Raw genomic sequence first — 20,673 nt, 5'->3', positions numbered from 1 at the left:
AAAGACAAAAAATAATACTAAAACCCTCATACTTTTTCTTTTGATTTTGTTTCTGCTTAATGAAAAGTAAACAGAGGTGTAGATGGATCAGTTGTTAAAAATCTTACATAATAATCTTACTGCTAAATCTTCTTTTGTGGACCACCATGAGATTGTTTATCTTCCACAAACCAAAACTGAGGAACAAACGCCTCCCACAATCACATCTTCAAGTCAGCTGCACATATATCTTAATATTTCCTGCCTTTGGGCTGTTTGTCAAAACATCTGTATCGATTTTTCTTGGGACCAGATTCAAAACAGTAGCATGTGATGCCCACATTATTGTTGTTTCCTTTTCAGGTCATTCAGCCACAATCAGTTTTGTTTTTCAAATACTCGGTTGGATTTTCTGAGACAATTTATTTTTAAATAATTAAATACCAAAATATTCATCCCTCTGGGGAAGCATACGCCATTCAACATTCATTTCAGCTTAAACGTGATTTCAACGCATCATCAGTCATTTCAATCACCTTTCTTCCCTTTAATTCGCTTTTATAAATCATATATTTGTCCGTTTGCTTCTTCGAACAATCGGTGGTACTCACTGAGCTTCAGTGATTCTTCAGACCAAACAACACACATCTATTATTATTATTATTATTGTTATTGTTATTGTTATCATTATTATTATCATCATCTGTTCTTGTTAATCTGTGTTACTCAGTGACTTTTCCTCGATGACCGGATGTTGTGACGGTCTCTTATAAAATCCTTCATCTGCCAATAAAAAAACCTCAGAAAGTGCAACCAAAGACAAAGAAATGAGGTCACTATGCTGGGTTAACATACATTACATTTTCAGGTAGGCACAAAGTCAGAGAAATAAGCCTTCACATAACACCAGTATGTCCAGTTTGACCATCCTTTCTGACAGAAGAGTTTCACTCATTAAGGCGTACCTAATGGTGTTTTAAGACCTTATTAAATACGTGAGAGCTATAGCTGAAATAGCTCAATACTACAATGATAATAAGAACCATAGTCACATTAAGCAAGATTTGCAGATGTGTCATGTCATATCATGGTTGTTGGTTTACTACAAAAGAAACTAAAATTCATAACCAAGCCCACCTTTCCTTTCTGCCCTATTTCACATTTTTTTTCTCGAGACTTCCCTCCAGTTTAAACAGCTACAAGAAAATCCACATTTGCATGATTAATAAGTTACATTTTTATACATACACACATACAGAGGGGAGCTTGGAAGTTGCTTGGCACATTCTCATGCTTGACCAACCTCCTACAATCTAAATAACTATACAAGACACAGTAAGACAGGTCCTCTCACACCAATGTCTCCCTTTTCAGTCATGAGGCTTCAGCATGTACAGGAGATGAAACAGGAGCCTGCATGGCCACGGTTAACACTCTCTGCATAATCATCCTGCAAAAGGAGGGCATACACGACCCCAATGCACTAAGTAACATGGAACAGTTCAGCTGTACATACAGTATCTTCACATACTGATAAAGTTTAGATTCATAATTTAATCTGTATATACTGTATCTTAATATGCTGGTACCAGGTATTCACAGTGACTCTAAAATAAAATTACAAGAGGAAGTTTGTACAAGAGAATCAAGAGTCTGAGTGACTGGCGAACGTTTGGCATCCCTTTATGTCGGAGTTTAGAGTTTGTGGTTGGAGTTTAGTTTGTGTTCGAGTCAGTTCTGTTTGATTTCGGTGGGATTCAGGAGAGCTGCCCGGACTTTTTCGTTGGCACTGAGGAGAAGCAGTCTGACTCCTCTGAACACATGTTTGTTATTGGCGCCATCAGCAGTGGACACAAAAAGGTGAGGTAAGGTGGTGTCAAGGGGGGGAGGGATCTTATCCACCTTCTTCTGTTGAGCGAGACAGAACCTGGGCAGGCTAAATAAAGTACAGCATGTGCCCTGTCCAGTGCTGATTTTACAACAAAAAAAGTGCAAGAACGACACAGAAGCACACACAAACACACATCAGGGTGGAATGGTAAAGATTTCATCTATTGTCCTTACCGCTACCACTCATAAGCCATACTAAACAATTACCCAAAATAGTCACTGTAGACATCCGTCAAACACAAAACATATTTAAATACAATATTCTGTATTTCACTATTAGTTCAAGGTGCTTTATTCAGACACCTAAAGCTATTTTGCCAGCTGAAAGAAAAGCTGCCTTTTGGCATTTTGTGGTTCAGGCCAGCAGGAGGAGATCTTCTACAGTATGGCTGCTACAATAGTGAGGTTAGAAGAAAACAGCTACAGGCAATCATGGAAGGAAGCTGAAGCAGTTCTTTCCTGCCATTGTCTGTGTCTTCAGGAGAGGTATGACCCTTTTCAGTATCCGTTTAATACTGTTTTCACACATCCTTCCAGGACGAACAAGCATGCTCAGTTCTTTTTTTTTTGTGTGGACATTTCCAGTTTATGTCCTTTTCATTTGTGGGATTGTTTTTCTTTTTTAAATCTCTTCTCCCGAAAAACTCCAGAATTTCTTAAATACAGTACTACTGAGAAGTGAAGAGGGCAGATAATGATGTCCTTACGTAACAGACCTTGCTCTGAGGCGAGTCAGTTGGCATCATTACATCTTTTGAAGTAAAAGGCAGCCTAAAGGCTTGTCATTGTCATGTTCCCTTTTTTCTTGGTGTGTTTTGTTTCAAGGCCTTCCACACTATCAGCGCCAGGCAGAACCGCACTCAGACATTGCAACTACACATCTGGGAGAGAGGATAGCAATACTACTGTTCACATATATTATTGGTGATATACCGTATATATACACTTTTGGTCATTTCAGATAAGACACCACCAAACATGCTATACAGTGTCTCTCAGTCTTAATTGCCACTTTTTAAGCAAGTGCTTTTCAGCCCAGCTTGTCAAGTATTTGAAGCAAGGTACAGTAAGAGATGCACACACACAGACGCACACGCACGCACACATGCGGCACACACCCACGCACATACTGTATCATACACACCAAGAGAAGCACTCCGGCATAGCACACAGACGCAGCAGCCTGAGAGCTGCACACTGGTCAGTCTATGAAGGTCATAGGATGTTGAAAGTGTCAGTTTTTTCTTTTATATGAGTTGATTTGCATACGCCCTCACCAACAGGCAGGTCCAGGATTCAGGATTGTGGTAATGCAGAGATTGAAGAGGACACGTGTCTGTGTGTGTGTTTGCTTTTCAAAGTATGTACTAACATAACGAGTATACTGAGTGTACAAGCACGTTGTACGATTTGCATCTTTCAGCTGATTTGTGTGTGGTTGTGCGTGCAGTGGTGAAGCTAACAGGGCTTGTTGACGTTGCACAGCAGCTCGGTGACTTTGATGAGGCGAGCCACTGTGCTCTGCGACTCCTCCTGCAGCCGCTGGTTGTTCTGCCTGAGGCTCTGCACCTCGGCCTGCAGCACCGCCTTGTCCTCTTTCTCCTGAAAGACATCGGCACACAACAAAACAAAAGCCGTCGCTCAGATCGCTGTGGCAGGAACGGGAGGGGGGCGACAGGTACAGCGGTGGCTTTAAGGAAACTAGTGGGCACACATAAACACAGATCTTAAAATAAAACAACACAATCAGCGCAGAGAAGCACCTCATCTCACTGCAGTGGGGAAAAAGAAACAATTAGTCACTGAACTGATCATTTCTTTGTCAGAAACTAATAGTTCAGACTCCAAATGATAGTAGTCAGTGGGTTTTTAGGCTGCTGGTCAGACTGAGAAAGCAACTAATCACCTATAGTGAGTATAAAGCTGTAGTTTATGATTACTATCATTATTGAATGATGAAACAAATATATGAAAATGAAAAGTAATGAAAAATGCCCATTAAAATTGCTCATAGCCCAAAGTGACGTCCTCACATTGCTTGTTCGGTCTGACCAAAAGTCCAAAACCTAAAAATATTCAATCCACCTTCATATAAAACAGAGAAAAGCTGCAAACAAAAGCAGCGTTTTATTTTTGCTTCATAAGTGACATTGGATATTGATAAAAATTGTTCTCTGTTGATCAGATAATCAATTCATCAAATACTTGTTTCAGCACTAAATGTGCATTTAATCATCATTCCTCAGAGTAAATAGACTAGAAAAATATTAATTAGATGAATCAATAATGAAAATAACATAGCAGCAGTCCTGACCAAGGACTGAAAAATAAATAGAAAACATTCCATATTATTGGGAGAAACAATACGTTTATATAACATGTGTACACACAGAGGCACATACACTACTAACCAGAACTGTGCAGAAAGTGTTAGAGATTACTGATAACAGCATTGAAGGAGTTGTCACAAATACATTTTACAAGTATAATATTGACATATTGTACAAATTTGCAACAAAGTTATGAATAAATAAATGCTTTTTGAGTGTTTTCCTAATTTAATGCATCGACTGTGAGTCAGCTACGGCTTGAACTGGCTGAATGGATGAGAGAATTTGTAGAAGTAAACAAAAGGCTGCATCAGAAAATACAAATCATCTCGCTCCAGCGACACAGGCTGAACAATTTAAATACTTTTTCCTACCTGCTGACTCTCCCGTGGACCTCACTGAAAATATTATAACCGACAAAAACATTCATGAAAGTCAAAGCACCTTTTGCAGGTCATCCTGCAGCTTCCTCAGCATGGCTTCCAGCTGCGATACCTTCTCTTCTAGGTGGCCTGGAGAGTCACTGCAACAAATAGATGCAGTGACACTTCGTCAAAAGCAATTACAGAATTTTACAGTTTATCAACAGAAAACGCATAAATGGAAACCAAAGTGAGGGCAACCAAAGCAACAAATCAAAAAGATGAGTGTTCACTGGTGCCTGAAAGGTTTTTCTTGTATTTTTCTCTTGTCCCTCAATTTGCTTGATTGGTTGCGGAGCCGTCCGTCACCGTGGCAGCCACAGACATCGTCCCTGCTGCCTTTAATGAAACCTGTAATACTCAGAGACCAATTTATAGTAATTGCTATGGCTGACAAGCAGACCCATTCTGGGCAAGTATAGTCATCCCATGATGCATTTCATCTGACTGCACTCAAACATAATGACTAGGCCCAACAGAACGAAGCTCAAGCCGTCTGGTGACGTGAAAAGCTTGATAGTGCTTTTAAGTGGTGTATTTTTAAGTTTGATGATTAATGATATGACTGTATATTTGATCTTTTTTTGGTTTAAAGCACATGAATTTATTCAAAAGTGCTACACACCGAAGTGTATGTCAGAACAGAGTTTTCTCAAAGAGGTTGCCAGTTTGCCTTTTATTGTGGTCACCAAATATAACATGAAGTTCTCTTTTTGGTTCAGCACATATGCACTGGAAAACAAAAGTTCAGTTTCACAAACAAACACCAAAAAATGACGCACTTGTACAGTATATGGAGCGTACTGCACAAGTGCTTTTTTACAGTGGCACTTCGCGTGCCAGCTGGAGCTAAATAGTCATAAACGCTGACCTCTACAGCTCATGGGTGGGCATAAACTGTAAATACTAGAGACTTGGACTGAAGAAAAGCTTTAAGTTGGTGTTTGCTTGTTTTTTTATTGACTCATTTTCTGTTTCGCTTTTGGCCGACAGATCTGTGGGCTCCTTGGACACACACAGCATGGAGGAGAACAAAAAGGTAACTGAAAAAAAAGCATTAAAGAAAAATAAAATAGACTGGAGTGAGAGTTTTACAGGAAGATGGCAATAACAGTGAGTAGGACACGCAGTGTGTATCAATGTGTGTGTTTGTGTGTGTGTGTCCATCTTTATGCTTATACAGTAAGTGCATCTCTGAGTCAGCACGAGCGCTCTCTTTATGTCGGAGAGAAGCCGTTGCATTGATTCAAACAGTTGGATGCAGCCTATAAAGTCTAAATAACTGAGAGAGAATAAAGGAGCAGAGTCGAGAAAAGTACAATATAAAATACATATATAGTGAATATTGAACTGTCTGCATACTGTATAGCAACCCACCTTTCCTTTGAGTCTTTCAGCTTGCCGTCTGTCTGGTCACCTCCTGCTTGGGAGGGGTCTCCGGCTTTACGGTCTGTGGTAGGGAGCATTATCCCATTATTACTATTTCAAACAGCCATACAAGACTGAGGATGTACAGTTTCGCTCAGTATAGAGCTTTATACACAAGCAACTTTTATCCATATGGAGTGCACGTCCATTGCACTCTTAAGGAAGAGTCCTGTCTGTCTTTTTTTTTAAATACACTATATTACTGTGTGGCCAAAAGTATGTTGACACCTAAGAATTGTGCCCATATGTGATTGTGTGATTGCTGAGCATCTCACTCCAAAACCAATATGCGGCTATAACAGCCTGCAGACGTCTGGGAAGAAGATTTGGAACCAGGCTGCAGGAATTTACTTTTTTATCAGACACAAGAGCACCAGAGAGGTTGGACAGTGGTGTTGGGTGATGAAAAAAGCACTTTTGATCACTTAGTGTATTTTTCCAGTCCATCAGAGTAAAATAGTACAGTTACTTTTATAGAAAAAGTCTGTCTTAAACTGTAGATTTCTCTCGGTATGTGTGATTGAGCTCAGCACTGAGACAGACAGTTGCATTATTGTATATTTATTTATATATATATATATATATATATACAGTAAAAGAGGGGTACATCTGTAAATAGTTCCTCACCCTCTCGTGACAAAGCCTCCAGGATGCTGCGGCAGGCCGTGGCCAGGTCAGCGATGGACTGCCACTCCTCCTCAGTCGAGTCTGTCGTCTCTGAGAGAACTGAGAGGTAGAGGTCAGGATTATTCGTGCTCTCTGATGAAACATCTCAGTGTAGCAAATATAATGCAGCTGGGACAACACAGCGGAACAGTGGGACTGCAGATTTTTCCAGCAGCCGTTCTACAGTAACAAAGATCCACCACTGGGGGATGCTGCTGTGTTAATGCTGGTCAGACTCGGGGGCAGAAAACACAGGCACAAGGAGGAAGTTTTAGGATGTACAGCGTGTTTTCCTGAATTACGTTTCTGACTTTGTAAGATCTTTTTGACACCAGTTGAGACTGAATTTAAAGCAGCATGCAACTAAAATATAGTAGATGGAAGTAAAAATGTAAGACAATGAGCTAAACATCATTTGGATAACAAAGTTTTGGCAAATTATTCTATAGAAATTTTAAAGATTATTTAGAAAATTACATTCCAGATGCTACAATGCTTCTTTTTAAGGTCTACTAAAGCCTTTTGGTTTAAATAGTTGTGATGAATTTTAATGACCTGCAGACTTCCTGTGCAAGAACGTATTAGAGAACAATCACAGGCTTTAGAGGCCGCCCCCACAAAAATCAGAGGAATCTGATGAGAGGATGAGCAAGCGTGCTCTTACGGCAGTTAAATGATGAGTCTCATAGCCTCAGCGGAGGCAGAGCAGATGGTGTAAGAGGGGCTCCTTGATTTGGGGCTGCCTAAAACTCCACCCCTCCCACTACCCATCTGTCCCCCTTTTATCCCAGCCCTGGCAGGGGGTGGCAGCAGAGCAGGGGTGATATTAGATAAGCGGGATAGGGGGCAGCGTGGATGAAAGAGGAGGGACAAAGGGGATGCAGAGGGGAGCAGAGGGGGGATAATGAAGAGAGGGATTTAAGGCAGAGAAAATCTGGAAAAAAGGAATTTGAGGCTCAAATCAGGCAGAGATGATTTGCAAACATGTGTTATAGTTCAATTTTTGCATCATTTAAGCAGTCGTGTTTGACTGCTGTTGTGTCCGAGAGGGGTGCTTTGATTTGAGTCCATGATCGGGGTCAGAGTATCTGTGTGCTCTTTGTCACCTAATTAATTTTTCCTGCATTCATTCTCTTATTTTACATGCTGCTACCATTTCTGTCATTAAAGGGATTATAGCTGTATTATAGATGTTTATTTATTTATATTTTTATTTCATAGTATTTTGTTTAAATCAGAAGGAATAGGGAAGTACTTACTCTTGGTGATGGAGTTATGAAGACTTAGGGCTCGTGAATTCCTTTCAGCTCGGTCTACACATGACAAACGGGAAGACGAATCACTCGCCGAAGCCTTTTCATCACCAAACTCAGCCCCCATGAACTGAAGACAGAGAGAATGAGATTGAGACAGAGAGGAGACAACACTGTCAGAGAGGGGATGGAGTGCCGTGGAGAAGCCACTCAGATGTCCTTTCGTCTCAATCTGTCACCTGCTCGTCCTCCAGGGGAACCTTGGGTTTGACGGCCAGGATCAGATCAGGTGTGGCATCTCTCAGCTCGCCGAGGTTCTCATAGATGTGGCGTTCCCCCTTCAGCCCCACGTTGTCGTACATGTGCCTGTCCGCCGGGCAGGGATGAAGAGATGTGATGGTAGGGGGGAAAAAAAACACAAAGCAAATCTGCTGTTTTTTTTTTTTTATCCAATCCAGAGGTCAAAACAGAAACTGGAGCACTTAGACAAGTAATCTCCAGGATGGCTTAGATTTTGGCCTGATTGATGTTTGCTATCCTGCACTCACAAAATAATCTATCACAAAAATCACATCTGATGCGGTTTCAGTCAGATTGTTCAGTTCTGCTTTGCGTGACAATAAAAAGAAGTCTGATTCATTTTGGTGAGCAGCAGAGTTTAATATCATGCTCATGAATAATTCCTTTATTCAGACTTTCCTCTTCAAATTGATTTCTCAGGGTGAAACCAACAAGTGTGCTTAAGATGATTTGTCAGGCAGATGCATACATGTCCTGCTGCCTTTTCGTATTTTTTAATACTCTGCAAACATTCTTGGGACTGATGATTCAGTGGAAACAAATGTGCTTTCTTGTTGTCATTTATTAAACTAGATCTCAACTGTTATGAGCTGAAAAAGAAAAAGAACGTGTCACTTTAACTTTTCATAACTGAAGATCTACTGTGCAACCACCCAACTAAAAATCTGAAAAAAATCAAAGTGAGTTTTTTATAATGTGAAACATAATTTTAAAACGTTTGCATTAAGTTGACACGCTTCAGAATGACACAGTGCTTAGCGTCATTTCTTTGTGCCTTGTCCTTTTCAGAAGAAGTGACGCACTGACTGAGATTAAATTGTGATGAGTCAGCTTCAGTTTGAGGATATTTTCAGCGCTGTTGGATGATTTAAGAGCCCTTTTACTTGATGGTCTCACAGTGTGCAGATGTAACTAGAAAGAGTGCAACATGTCGCAAAGCAGCACTTCTTGTTATCTGTTTCTCTCTAATGCCTCCATAACATGAACACAAATGAACAGTGACATGGGCTTTAGTAACACTCACCCATCACACGTATCCCCGTAGGACGGCTGTCTCTCCAGAGAGCAGCTGCGTGTGAGCTGCGCGGTGCTGCTCTCCTGGCTCTGATTGGCTGGTTGGTCCTGCAGAGAAGTGGCCCGTAACAAAGGTAAGCTGGGCGGCGTGAGGAGCGAGCCATGACTTCTCTCACTTTGCCCTTTATCACACAGCTGCCCTTCGCCCTCTTCAGCCTCCACCTGCACCTCCATTATGTCCACTTCACCGACCCCACCCGCCTTCAGCTTGTCCTCCTCCGCCTCCTCCCCTTCCTCTTCCACCTCTTCTTCCCTCTCGTCCAGCACCCAGGCCTCTCCGGACTGATTCTCGCCGGGCTTACACTCCGCATCCTTGATTGCTTTCTGGTACAGCTCAGAGAAACTTCTGCGGAACATAAAACAATAGCCTCACTTAGTAAGAAGAAAATCATCACGCCTCTCTTTTCCGTCCAGCTTCTCGTTGCGCTGTTGAGTCATAAATTCATCTGGAAGCCGAAAAACAAATATGAGATGGAAAAAAAGTGCTATATTTGTCTAAGCTTCTATTATATTCCTTTGAAACCACAGAGCCTCCGCTTCCTATGAAGAATTATGACATCTTTGTGACAATTTGTGCTTTGTTGTCACAGAACAAGCATTTCTGGACGGAAATATAAATAACCTCAGGCGGTTCTCTGATGATGCTTCTGCTGCCACCTTTGAAATGTTGCTCTAAAGTTAAGAGCCGTAGAAGTGTCCAGTTTAATATTTCTTTTTACTTATTTTTACAACTCTGTCCACAGCCGTTTCTGCCCTCTCTTTGACTTCAGCTGAATGGAGAGTGTTCCTGTAACAATGTGACAGCCTGTGCCAGAGTGATTAAAGATCATTAGAGGGACTGATTGGTTGTTAGCCAGCTGGTGTGACGCTGACTGCAGGCCATCATCAACAGAATGAGCCGTGACCCCAGAGTAGCACCTGTCTTGTTTTCCTGAGTCCACATGTCCCACTAACCCCCTTCTCCTTATTTGTTGTCAACCTCTCTCTCACCCCCTCACTGGGGCCGCTCTTCACTCTCTGGAGCACACTTTATACCCATGAGCCCTTTTTCTAGTCTTGCCCTGTGTCTGTTGACCCATACGTGCCCTCGTTAGTGTTCTCTCCCTCTCCCTCTCCTCCTCCTCCTCAGTGACACTGACCTACGAGGCTTGCCATTCTCGTCCGGTGGGATGACAGTGATGTGGATCTTGTGCGCAGTGCGGAGCAGCCTGGTCCTCTCCTCGGGGCTCAGGTGAACCAGCGAGTGTCCGCACAGCCGCACAACACGAGCCCACAGCTGCAGACCTCCGCTCTCAGCATAACAGAACCGCTGTAGCTCCGTCACAAAGCCCTCCTCATTCATCAGGAAGCCGGGCTGGCCCACTCCGTCACGCAGGGGAGTGACCTCAAAAGCCTCACAGCCACGCGTAACCAGCTGCAGGTGGAAGAAGAAGAGGATGATGAATAAATCAGAAAGACAGGAACCACCCACAGCAAAATTTCAAACTCAGAGACAATCACCCACCTCTAGCCTTTGCACCACCTCTCGTATGTCCTCCGCTTGGCTCTCCATCACACTGATCGAAACTGACTCCCCGCGCTCATAGAAGATATCCAAGCAGGGCCCACCCTCCTTAGTCTCCGTCACCGCCTTCCAGCCGATGACATCTCGACAGGAGCAGTTAAACACCACCCTGCGTGTGTACCTCTCAATGAGCACCACCGACTCCGCCGACACCCCGAGCAGACAGGGGAGCCTGTGCTCTCCCACCTCTCCATCATCCCCGCTGGTGACCATCACAGCCCAGACCAACGCCCCAGCACTGTGCAGCTCGGCCCCTTTGGCGCCCTTCAGCTTGTCTTTGCGCTTGCCTCCCAGGGAGAGCAGGGGGAACTTGGTGGAGGAGTCGATGGGTGTGGTTGTCACGTAGTTTTCGGCCAGGTCCTTCAGGTATTCCTGCCGTGTGCGGGTGGCCATGGAACGGAACTTCTCTGACTTCTCCGCTGCGTTTTCAGCGTTCACTGCCTTTGCCAGGAGGAAGTCTCTGAAGGCAGGTGAGCGAGGGAACCGCGCACCCTTAGGGAACAGTGGTCCAAATAATGGCATGTCTTTAGAGCGTGTCACAGCCACCCTGAGAGGTAGAGAGCAAAACAGGAAAGACAGAGTAAGAGAGAGTGCACAGAGATATACAGTCTACTGTATGTCTTGTTTTCGGTGTCAGAGTGGAGTCCTCTCCAGAATTACAAACAGTTACACTGAATCTGCTGCAGTGGTGCACAGATTTGTCCTGAGCTGCCCCACGTCTACTATGATGTAAGATAGATGTGTGTAAGAGTAATACCAATCTTTACACACACTCTCATGCATATCATGAATGATATCATGTGTGAGCTTCATATTTTCTCTTAATAACTTATTTTACTTCACTACCGCTGTTGACGCAGAGGACCCACTGGCTGGTGAAGAATTTATTGTCTCAAGAGATTTCAGCCTGTAAACGGGGGGTGAGGTGTGTGGGGGGTTGTATTTATGTTGAAGAGAGTGTAACAGATAGGATCAAGTCAGACCTGTAATAGGTGTTGTCAGTGCAGGGCTCATGAACCTGAACGATAATGAAGACATGTTGGAAATGGGAGCGGATGGACTTTGGGGTGAAGGGGAGGGCGCCTGGTTCCTGGAACACGATTGTCACGATGTCGTTACCGATGTGTCGCTTCCTCAGCAACTGACGAAGCAGAACAGAGACACAGAGTAGTTTATTCCACAACCAGGCCAGAGTCATTACTGTAAACTGTATCTCACTAGGACAGTTTCACATAGGCTTCATATCTCAAAAATCTACAAAAAAGGCTTAAAGAAAAGAGATAACTCTTGATAAGGAACACAGATTTGATTTCTTGAATCAGGGATGTTCGTTGTCTTTTTCACTTATTACTGCATTTATTTGGTTTTATTTGAATGCTTTTTTGTATGGCTTTGATGTAATTCTATTGTTGGATGCAATGGTTGCTGCAACTATATGATTTACTGTATGTGTAAACATTTGTTGATTTTATGTATTTTTCTTTTAGTAGTTGTTGTCATGGGAACAACTATTGGGGATCCAGATAAACAAGATGATAAAAATCAATACTGTTAATTGAAATAAAAGCTCACTTGTGAAAGAATAGTTGAGTGAAATCAGAAAGAGTAGTGAAGTGAAGTAAAAAAGAATAAAGTATTCTTTAAAATATCCTGGCATGGCCATGATGATGCTGTTGCTACAGTTCTTAAACACTGCAATTATGACTCTTTCAAAATACTAAAAAACAAACAAAAAAAAAAAGATCTGAAAATCAATTACAAAAAAAAAACACTTTGACAATTAAAACATAAATGCAGAACAAACGGCACATTATTCAGGTAGTACTACCAAATGCGAAGCTGCTGCTACCAAACGGGACTGTTTAAAGAGCGCTCTCGGGGCTTTGTCACTATCATGTTTTGTTTTATTTAAACCTTTAATCTATAATAGTGTGTCACGTCCAGTGTCTTTGTAAGTGACAGCAAACAGGCTTAAACTGCAGACTGCACATAAAGAGCTGACGGTCAGGAAGGCTGCCTGAGAGGCGACCGTGAATACCTTCATGGTGGGAGTGAACACTGGGGGGCAGGATTTTTGTGTCATGCTTGTTGTAGAGTACAGAGGCTTTTTCTAAAGCATTTACTAAAGCATGACAATCTGAACAGAGGAAGGGTAATGTAGGTTGTACCAAGACTGATGCGTTTTTTTTGAAGAATAGAGGTGAAACATTTGAGCAAATAGTCGGTCTGTGAACTCCAATAGATGAACATGGTATTGTAAAAAAAAAAAAAAAAAAAGCCTAAATAGTTAAGGGCAGAGAAAGGAAATCATATGTCATATCTCTGTTGAAATATACATGGGTTTATTTTACCTGTTGTGTGTTGTTGGCTGTGTAGGGCAGCATAGTGGACACATGAAACATAATCTCATAGTCCTGGTAGCGCGTGTAGAGCGAATGGGTCCCAGTTGAGTCCGCTGCACAAAAGCACAAGGCATACAGAGAGGCACACACATCACACAAAAAGATTTAACTCAGCCAACGTCTCTGAATGAAAGACTAAATTCAAACTGTCACAGTCAGGGTGAAATCTGTCCCATTTGCAGTTCTCTGCTGCTCATTGGAGGGTAAGCAGCACTGAGATAATCAGCAGTGACTATGCTATTTTGCAGGCATTACTCAGATTACATGTGGCCAGATAGCAGTTATCTTAGGCTTTCAGTGGTGCACTGATGCCCTTCGGATAATGGCCCTGCGACAAGGTGAGATCCAGCCAATAGATCCGGGTGTGGTGTGTGTTTTCAGCTCACTTTTGTTGTCCAGCTGGGCTCGGTATTTCTCCCAGCCCTTAAGGCGCACCCGCTCCCCGAGCAGATCCAGAAACTCCTCAAACGCCGGCCCCGAGCTCTCATTGTTGTACATGTCTTCCTCTGAGCTCTGCCCGGCCCGGCAGTACATCACACCAACCTTTCGCTGGAAATTCAGCTACATTAAACGACAGAGAAGCATAGATATAATTACCGTTTAATAAATAATTATCCTGGCCACACTGTTAAGTATGCATATCGTATACCGTATTTCTATTCAAACTGCCAGGACTTTTCATTGTACAGGGTTCCCTGATCTTAGATTACATCTTAAAAAGCTTGTTTAAAGAAATAATGTTGTAAAAGTGTCATACACCTACACAGCATGCAGAGTTCAGGCTGCTCAATGCTTCAAACTCAGAGAGTCTATTTTGTCGAAGTCATTCATTCCTTTTCTGAAGAGTTAACCTTAAAGGTGACGCTACAGGCTATCTGATGTAGATGCATTTTAACATTCAGCAGCCTCTGCAACGCAGTGTAAAGGGTCAAAATAATTTTGTTGTTTATGTGAGAAACTAATTTATCATCATTGCAGTTTCTCAAATTTGAACATTGGCTTACTTTTCTTCATTTTATTATTAGTTTTTTATTTGTTCTTATTGAGTATTTTCTGATAAAATAAGACAAACAACTGTCATTCTGTTGTACATTTGAAATTATTAATTGAAAAAATGATGGACAGATAAATCACTGAAAAAAATAAATAGAGATTAAAATGAATGTTGGTCAGTATGTAATTTCACAAACAATTTGGATATAAGATATATGATATAAGAAAATAACAAACAAAAGAAATTATAAATTGCTCACAATAACATAATAACTACTTTTGCATCTAAACACACCTGATTGATCCCAGTGGACAGCAGGTGAAGGCTTCACAGTGTCAAATGTTTATGATGTGGCTACTCCACTCTGACCTTTGAAAAAAGAGCTTTTTGCTGCTATCAGTATCCGCTGTCCTGAAAAGCTCTCCGTCTGACACATGCAGCAGTCTTTAGTGTCAGCAGACGGAGCCTTACTCACCCCCTGTTCGTCCAGCTTCAGAAGGGTGTCCCGGACCTTGGGGGAGTTTGAGGCCAAGCGAAGGCAGTGCAGGTTCAGTTCAGGCATGATGAACTCCAGCAGCCTCTTGGGAGACAAGCCTCTAGGGGTTGTGTGACGAGCGGCAGAAGGCACTGACTCCTCCAAGATGGAACCTCGCAGTGTCTTCATCTGAGGATTCACATTCATCACATCCCGTCTTTAATTTTTAATTTTAATGAATACATTTTGCACACACTGAATCTTTGGGAGAGATTTGAGGAAAGAAAAATGGCAGCTAACCTCTGTGGTACGAAAGATGATTCTGTAGTTATACTGAGCTCCGCTGGATCCTTCTTTTTCCTCTCGACGGAAACTGATGGCCACTGGGCCGAGGCGATCGTCCATGCCGAAGAAATTCTGGTGTTCTGAGATGACAATACAGTGACATAAATACAACATCAAAGAACAATAATGAAAGTGTTGCACTGGGTCAAAAGCTGTGACAGTGTTGAGGTTAAAATATGATGCACATAAAGGGCTGTACAAAAATTATTAGTGCGGGGAGGTGGACCGAATCTTATATTTCATTTTATTCCAGACGTATTCATATTTTCTTTGAATACTGCAATACTGGAACTGCTGATTTTGATGAGAATACTGACACCCTGGTTCATAGACAGCACTGTTATTCTCTGAATATGGCCAAAGAGCACCTCTATTACCCATGACACAGACAAATGCTATTTTTGTTTCCTTATATAATTAAATTTAACAAGGGAAGGCTGGGAAAATATAAATCCAGGCTGAAAACAAAAGAGCCTCCCCTGCTCTCCCAAAAAAGTCAGACTACTGTCCTCATGGAAAAAGAAAAGGTAAATCACCCTCCACCTGTTCTGACCTCACCCTCTGAGACTCATTAATAATATTTGCACAGTCCCTAAATAATTCGGTTAGAAATCCCAAAATATGTAACCTCATAAAGACTTGAAAAGTGAAATTCATCCATGACTGAATAGCACTACTTTTTGTTAAGCTAGACAGTAATTGATGATAAAAGTCTTTCAATTGGGCATAAATGTCAGCAAAAATAAAAGTTAGCTTGCTCTGCACATACCTTTCATGTAGAAATATTTGCGATAGTAATGGGCTCCCAGATCTGCATGCTCTATAAAGTAGTTGCTCTTGCCCTGCTGCTGGACGTGACTCTCTCTGGGCTCCTCTAGGACCGAAACTGCATCGTTGGGGGTTCGCAGGCTCGACCAGAGTCCCCGCCTCCCCTGGGACTGACCCAGACCGACCTGCTCTTCTCCCCCCGTCTCATTGCGGAAGTGGGGGCAGCTGAGCAAGAGCTCATTATCATTGCCATCGCCCTCATCCAGAAGCAGCGACTGCTCTGGGTCATCTACATTCCCCCCATTTCCTCCCCCGCCCTGTGCAGGTGAGGACGGGGTGGCTTGGGAGAGAGGGCGCAGCTGGGAGGCGGCTGAGGCCCCTGAGGTGATATTCTTTTTCCGTCCAATGCTGTCTCTGTTTGTGGCTGCCTCGGTGAGGTCAAACAGGATGCTCTGAACATCGTAGTGGGCAAAGTTCCTCACCCAGGCTCCGCCCCCAAGGTTGTCATATGGACCTGGTTGAGGGATCTGAGGGGGCCCTGGTTTGGTCTTCTTACTGAGACCTTCAGGCTTCGGTGGCTTGGCAGGTTTTGGGGAGTCCCCTGTGGAAAGAGACAGACCCCGAAAGAATCCGTCAGGCTCCGGAGGGTTGCCCTGCAGCCCTAAAAGTAGGAAAGGGTCTTTGAAGCGGAGGGCATTTGGACTCAGTGGCCCCTGGTCGTCTGTGCTCGACTCCTGGGCTTGACTCTGTCTCTCCAGTGAGGACAGGCTGCCGTATTCCCTGTGTATCAGCACACCTGAGTCCCCCTGAGCGCCTGCACCCACCTTCTCTCCAACCGCCCGAGCTGCTTTGCCTGCTGCTTTACCAGAGGAGTCCAAGTCTCCTAAGGTTACATCGCTGTTACTTCTCTGCATGATGTGGCCCCGACCGACCGACCTCAGGCTCAGACCCACCCGGCTCGGAGTGAGGCTGTCTCCATCAGCCCCGTCACCCTCCCTCCTGGGCGGCCACTCCACTACACCTGCTTCCCGTTTGGGGTCAAAGTTGACGGTGGCAATAGGCGGCCGCATGTTCTGACGGCGAAACTTTCGGATGAAGAGGTCATCTGACTGCATGGTGCCTGAGAAACAAACTCCAGTCCAGCAATCTTGTCTCTGCTCTGGTCCAGAGCTTTGTGCTCTCCCAGTTAAATTTCTGTCCTGGTCTCTATGGTGCTGGTGTGAAATGGGAGCACTGAACACGAAGATGAAAAACCCCTCTGAATGAGTATAGTCCTCATTCACACCACTTAGGATGGTTGAACTTTCTCCACCCTTGGGCTCTCATAGATGCCTCTGTGAGGGGCCACACTCTGGTATCACAAGTCCACCAGTTCTTAAGTGTGAATGACGAAAATTGAGGGGAAAATGCTGCTGTGTCTCGTGGCAGAGGTCCGTCTGGGTGTGCAGATGTGTGTTTTGGTGGTACTCCAGTTGTGGGGTGCGCCTTCCTGCGGAGTGAGGATGAGAGGATCATCACTGGAGCCCGACTCACTGTCCTCTGTGTTGGAGAGGCTCTGTCTCTATCAACCCTTCAAACATGGCATCCATTTGTCTGCACTCTTCAGTGCCTGCTGCTTCCCTTTTGGTCTGGTCCACTGGCCACCTGTAGAAAAAAAAAAAGAGAAAGAAATGTTTATTTCAACCTCATCCTTCCCATCACTCGCCCACACTAGCTCAATCAGCTTTATATTCAACCATTAGTAGTTTGGCAGTGAGTTCACTGAAACACTTTGTGGAGGAGAATAGCTCTGATAAACAAGTAATGAATCCCAACAATAAAGCACTAAGCAGGTGACGTGTGTTTTATTGTTAAGTAATGCCTTGTGCCTCTGTTTTCTGCTTTCTTTCTTTATTATTCTTTCCTTTACACACTTTCCGCTCCAAAGTTTCCCTAAATAGTTCCATAGCAGAATAAATGCTCACAACATCCACCCCGCACACGCTCACAATAGACAGTATTAACAAAGGGGAGGGGGCCTTCCTGGCTCCCCGACAGTGTGCCAACTTACAAGAGAAAAGAGTGTAAACTTTCTCTCACCCTCACATACGTTCACACCGTTTTGCTAGTCTACTCCTGCACCAGTATTTAAAAAAATGATATAAACAACAACAGCACCATTGTTAATAGCTACCGATGTAGTATTTTGGAACAGCCATTAATACTAAATCAATAAAAAGATTTAGTCATTTGCAGGCAGCAGCTTTAGAGTCTGAAGCAGTCTGCTTCCCCTTTTTAAGTCCTAATACAATTCATCGTTTTGAATTTTGACAGCAACTTACCAATAAGGTGGATTTTGTTTCAGGTACAGATCAGCCGCTTTCTATCATCATTTGCCACTGAAGCCCAGTCTTTGACCGAACTGACGTCAATCAACTCAAGCTGAAACCCTTTGTCCCGTTCAGTAAAGTATGAGGCTTCTTCCTGTCTAGCTTTTTCACATGCATCTCCTCTCTCGTGCTTGCAGCCTAAAGAGCAGGTGCAGTGGTGCAGAGCTACCAAAAAAGCTACTCACACACACACACACACATGCACAACATAAAAATGCTATAAAGTGAGGAAGTTACAAGAAGTCTTTGTTTCCCTTCCCTGCCTGCTCTCACACTCTCTACATTTCCTTGTAGTAAAAGAATATATCTGCAAGCGTATATATCTACCAGTGAGAAGCCTTTAAAAATGTGCAGACAATATTATTCAGGCTGAATAACTGATTTCACAATCAAAGGCTATCTGTTATTTCGATGTTGCGTCGAGACATGCTAATGTGTCGAGGTGTTCATGTGCACTTATATCATCTAGAAAACATTTGGTGATTCTGAGGTGCTCACTGTTAGCAGGAAGTGTCGCTGACTGCAGATTTAGCCAGTTTCTCTCAAAGATTTCTGTCCGTACTGAAGTGGATTATTTCTGTTCCTCAAAGAGAGGAAAAAGGGCTTGAATTGGTAGAAGCTTGCAACATGCTATGGTTGTATTGCATGCTATTGTCTGGTGCAGCATTTAGTCACTTTCAGCATTTTCTCATCATAGTCAGTAATAGTGGTGTTAGACACATGGTAGAAAAACAGCCAGCAGATGAGTTTTTGTTCTGAGTACAAAAAAAAATGTATGAATGCATGTGTTATGTGTAGAGAGTTTCTATAATATTTGATCTGAAGCTGTAATTTTTCACTTGCTTTCTTTAAAAAGCCTGAGCTGTGTGACTCATTAATATTTCATAGAATGGACAAACACGAATATGTTGGAAAGACATCGGCCTTATTCTAAGGTGACCAATGACTATCTTAATGTCAGATAATCACGTTGAGGCTTTAACCATTTACATCAATAATATAATATGTATTACAGTTTGGTGGTGGTGCTCTGCTCGTGCAACGCTCCGAAACAAGCTGAAACAGACGGTCTCTGGGTTTCCAGGCAGAACTTGAGACACATTGCATTTGATGAAAATGACTACATGTTGAACGAAACATTCAAAGTCCACGCAAAACTAAATGACAATACAAGACGTGAAGGTGGAGTAAGTTACTGGAAACAGGCAGGATGCATGATTATGTATGCGTGGCCAATGAGTCTTTGAGTATGAAACCAAATTACCCCAGTGCAACCACACCTCGCCATCAAACATGCTTTTTAAATCACAACTTATATACTACTTTAACTGTTCAATTATGCCTCTGAAATTCCATGAACGTAACTCCGTTGTAGAAATACTATTTATATAGTATATATATAGTATAGTATGTATTCGCACTACAGTAAATTTCTCCTCAGCTTATTTCATTTCACAAATTTCCAGAAACAATACAAAGGACATGACCTTGGTGTCCTAAGTGTACACAGATATAATGGTAAAATTGGACTATAAAATGACTTCTGTGTGTCTGAACTAAGTTGAGGTCACTGCTGCAGAGGTGATGAATTACATGCAAAAAGCTTACTCTACGACCTCTGATTGGTCACAATTGAGGACATTTCCTGCCATGTGTGGTTCCCCATCTGACACTGAAGCACCGGTTCACATAGAGCAGCCTCTGTGCACTCTGTGAATGGTGCCAGGGCTGCTGACATTAAAACCCTGTTCATGTTTCTTTCTGGGAACCTTTAAATCTTCGCAAAACGTCATTACCTATGCGGGTACAAATGATGATCGCCTGCAATCATTAGGAGCAGCATCATCTGCATGTTTCACAATGCCTTGTGAGCAATCAATTTTCTCCGCTGTCTCAAAGTGTAGTATAGTGTAGGTTATTGGCAGCAGGTTCTTATTTTGAAAACCACAGATCGCCTTCATGTGGCTCCAACAACAAACTGAACTTCCAGGATCTGCCAGAAACACTCTTGCTCTCCACCAACACAGAGCGCAGGTTGAACTTGGACACTTATCACTCACCACCTTTGTGCAAATCACATATTCCTGAGCTTCTTAAGACCCCCAACCCATGAAGCAGTCCCTGTTTCCATGGCAACCAGTCTGGTGCCACCTTCTTTCGCTGTGGTATCCAGTCCAGCAGTGCTTTACAATAACCCTGTTTACTCTGCTCAGAGGGGGAAACGGCTCCACTTTTGTCAAATGAGTCCACCACTGACAATGTTTGTATCAGTGACCTTGACCATATTCCTCCACAAACCACAACATGGACTGACAAGGCTGAAAAATGATCATACCATCATTTAACTGATTGCTTTTTGCACAAGATGATGATGACTGACTAAATAACATTAGTAGATGTTGAGAAAAGGTAAA

General features: G+C 42.9%; 1 protein-coding gene across 7 annotated transcripts in view; it reads right to left on the bottom strand.

Moving 5' to 3' along the window:
• Positions 1-382: 382 nt before the first annotated feature.
• Positions 383-20,673, bottom strand: part of sipa1 (signal-induced proliferation-associated 1) — a 33,261-nt gene continuing 12,970 nt past the window's right edge. For 3 of the 7 annotated variants that reach the window (XM_070843128.1, XM_070843125.1, XM_070843129.1), the window contains exons 2-16: positions 15,892-17,534; positions 15,078-15,202; positions 14,778-14,966; positions 13,695-13,869; positions 13,258-13,361; positions 11,890-12,047; positions 10,847-11,453; positions 10,482-10,756; positions 9,293-9,688; positions 8,208-8,334; positions 7,975-8,098; positions 6,677-6,775; positions 5,999-6,071; positions 4,644-4,722; positions 383-3,471 (exon numbers count right to left, since the gene is read on the bottom strand). In XM_070843128.1, coding sequence (XP_070699229.1) covers positions 3,328-3,471; positions 4,644-4,722; positions 5,999-6,071; positions 6,677-6,775; positions 7,975-8,098; positions 8,208-8,334; positions 9,293-9,688; positions 10,482-10,756; positions 10,847-11,453; positions 11,890-12,047; positions 13,258-13,361; positions 13,695-13,869; positions 14,778-14,966; positions 15,078-15,202; positions 15,892-17,005 — 3,789 coding nt within the window. In that variant the 5' untranslated portion in view covers positions 17,006-17,534 and the 3' untranslated portion in view covers positions 383-3,327. Of the gene's footprint in view, positions 3,571-4,074; positions 4,723-5,998; positions 6,072-6,676; positions 6,776-7,974; positions 8,099-8,207; positions 8,335-9,292; positions 9,689-10,481; positions 10,757-10,846; positions 11,454-11,889; positions 12,048-13,257; positions 13,362-13,694; positions 13,870-14,777; positions 14,967-15,077; positions 15,203-15,891; positions 17,535-18,211; positions 18,336-20,673 lie in introns of those variants that run through there. The other 4 variants (XM_070843126.1, XM_070843132.1, XM_070843130.1 and 1 more) reach the window with 4 other exon arrangements.

This window comes from Pempheris klunzingeri, chromosome 14, assembly GCF_042242105.1.
Source record: "Pempheris klunzingeri isolate RE-2024b chromosome 14, fPemKlu1.hap1, whole genome shotgun sequence".
NCBI classification, from domain to species: domain Eukaryota; kingdom Metazoa; phylum Chordata; class Actinopteri; order Acropomatiformes; family Pempheridae; genus Pempheris; species Pempheris klunzingeri.
Note: the sequence above shows the minus strand (reverse complement) of the source record. Positions and strands in the feature narration are given on the sequence as shown.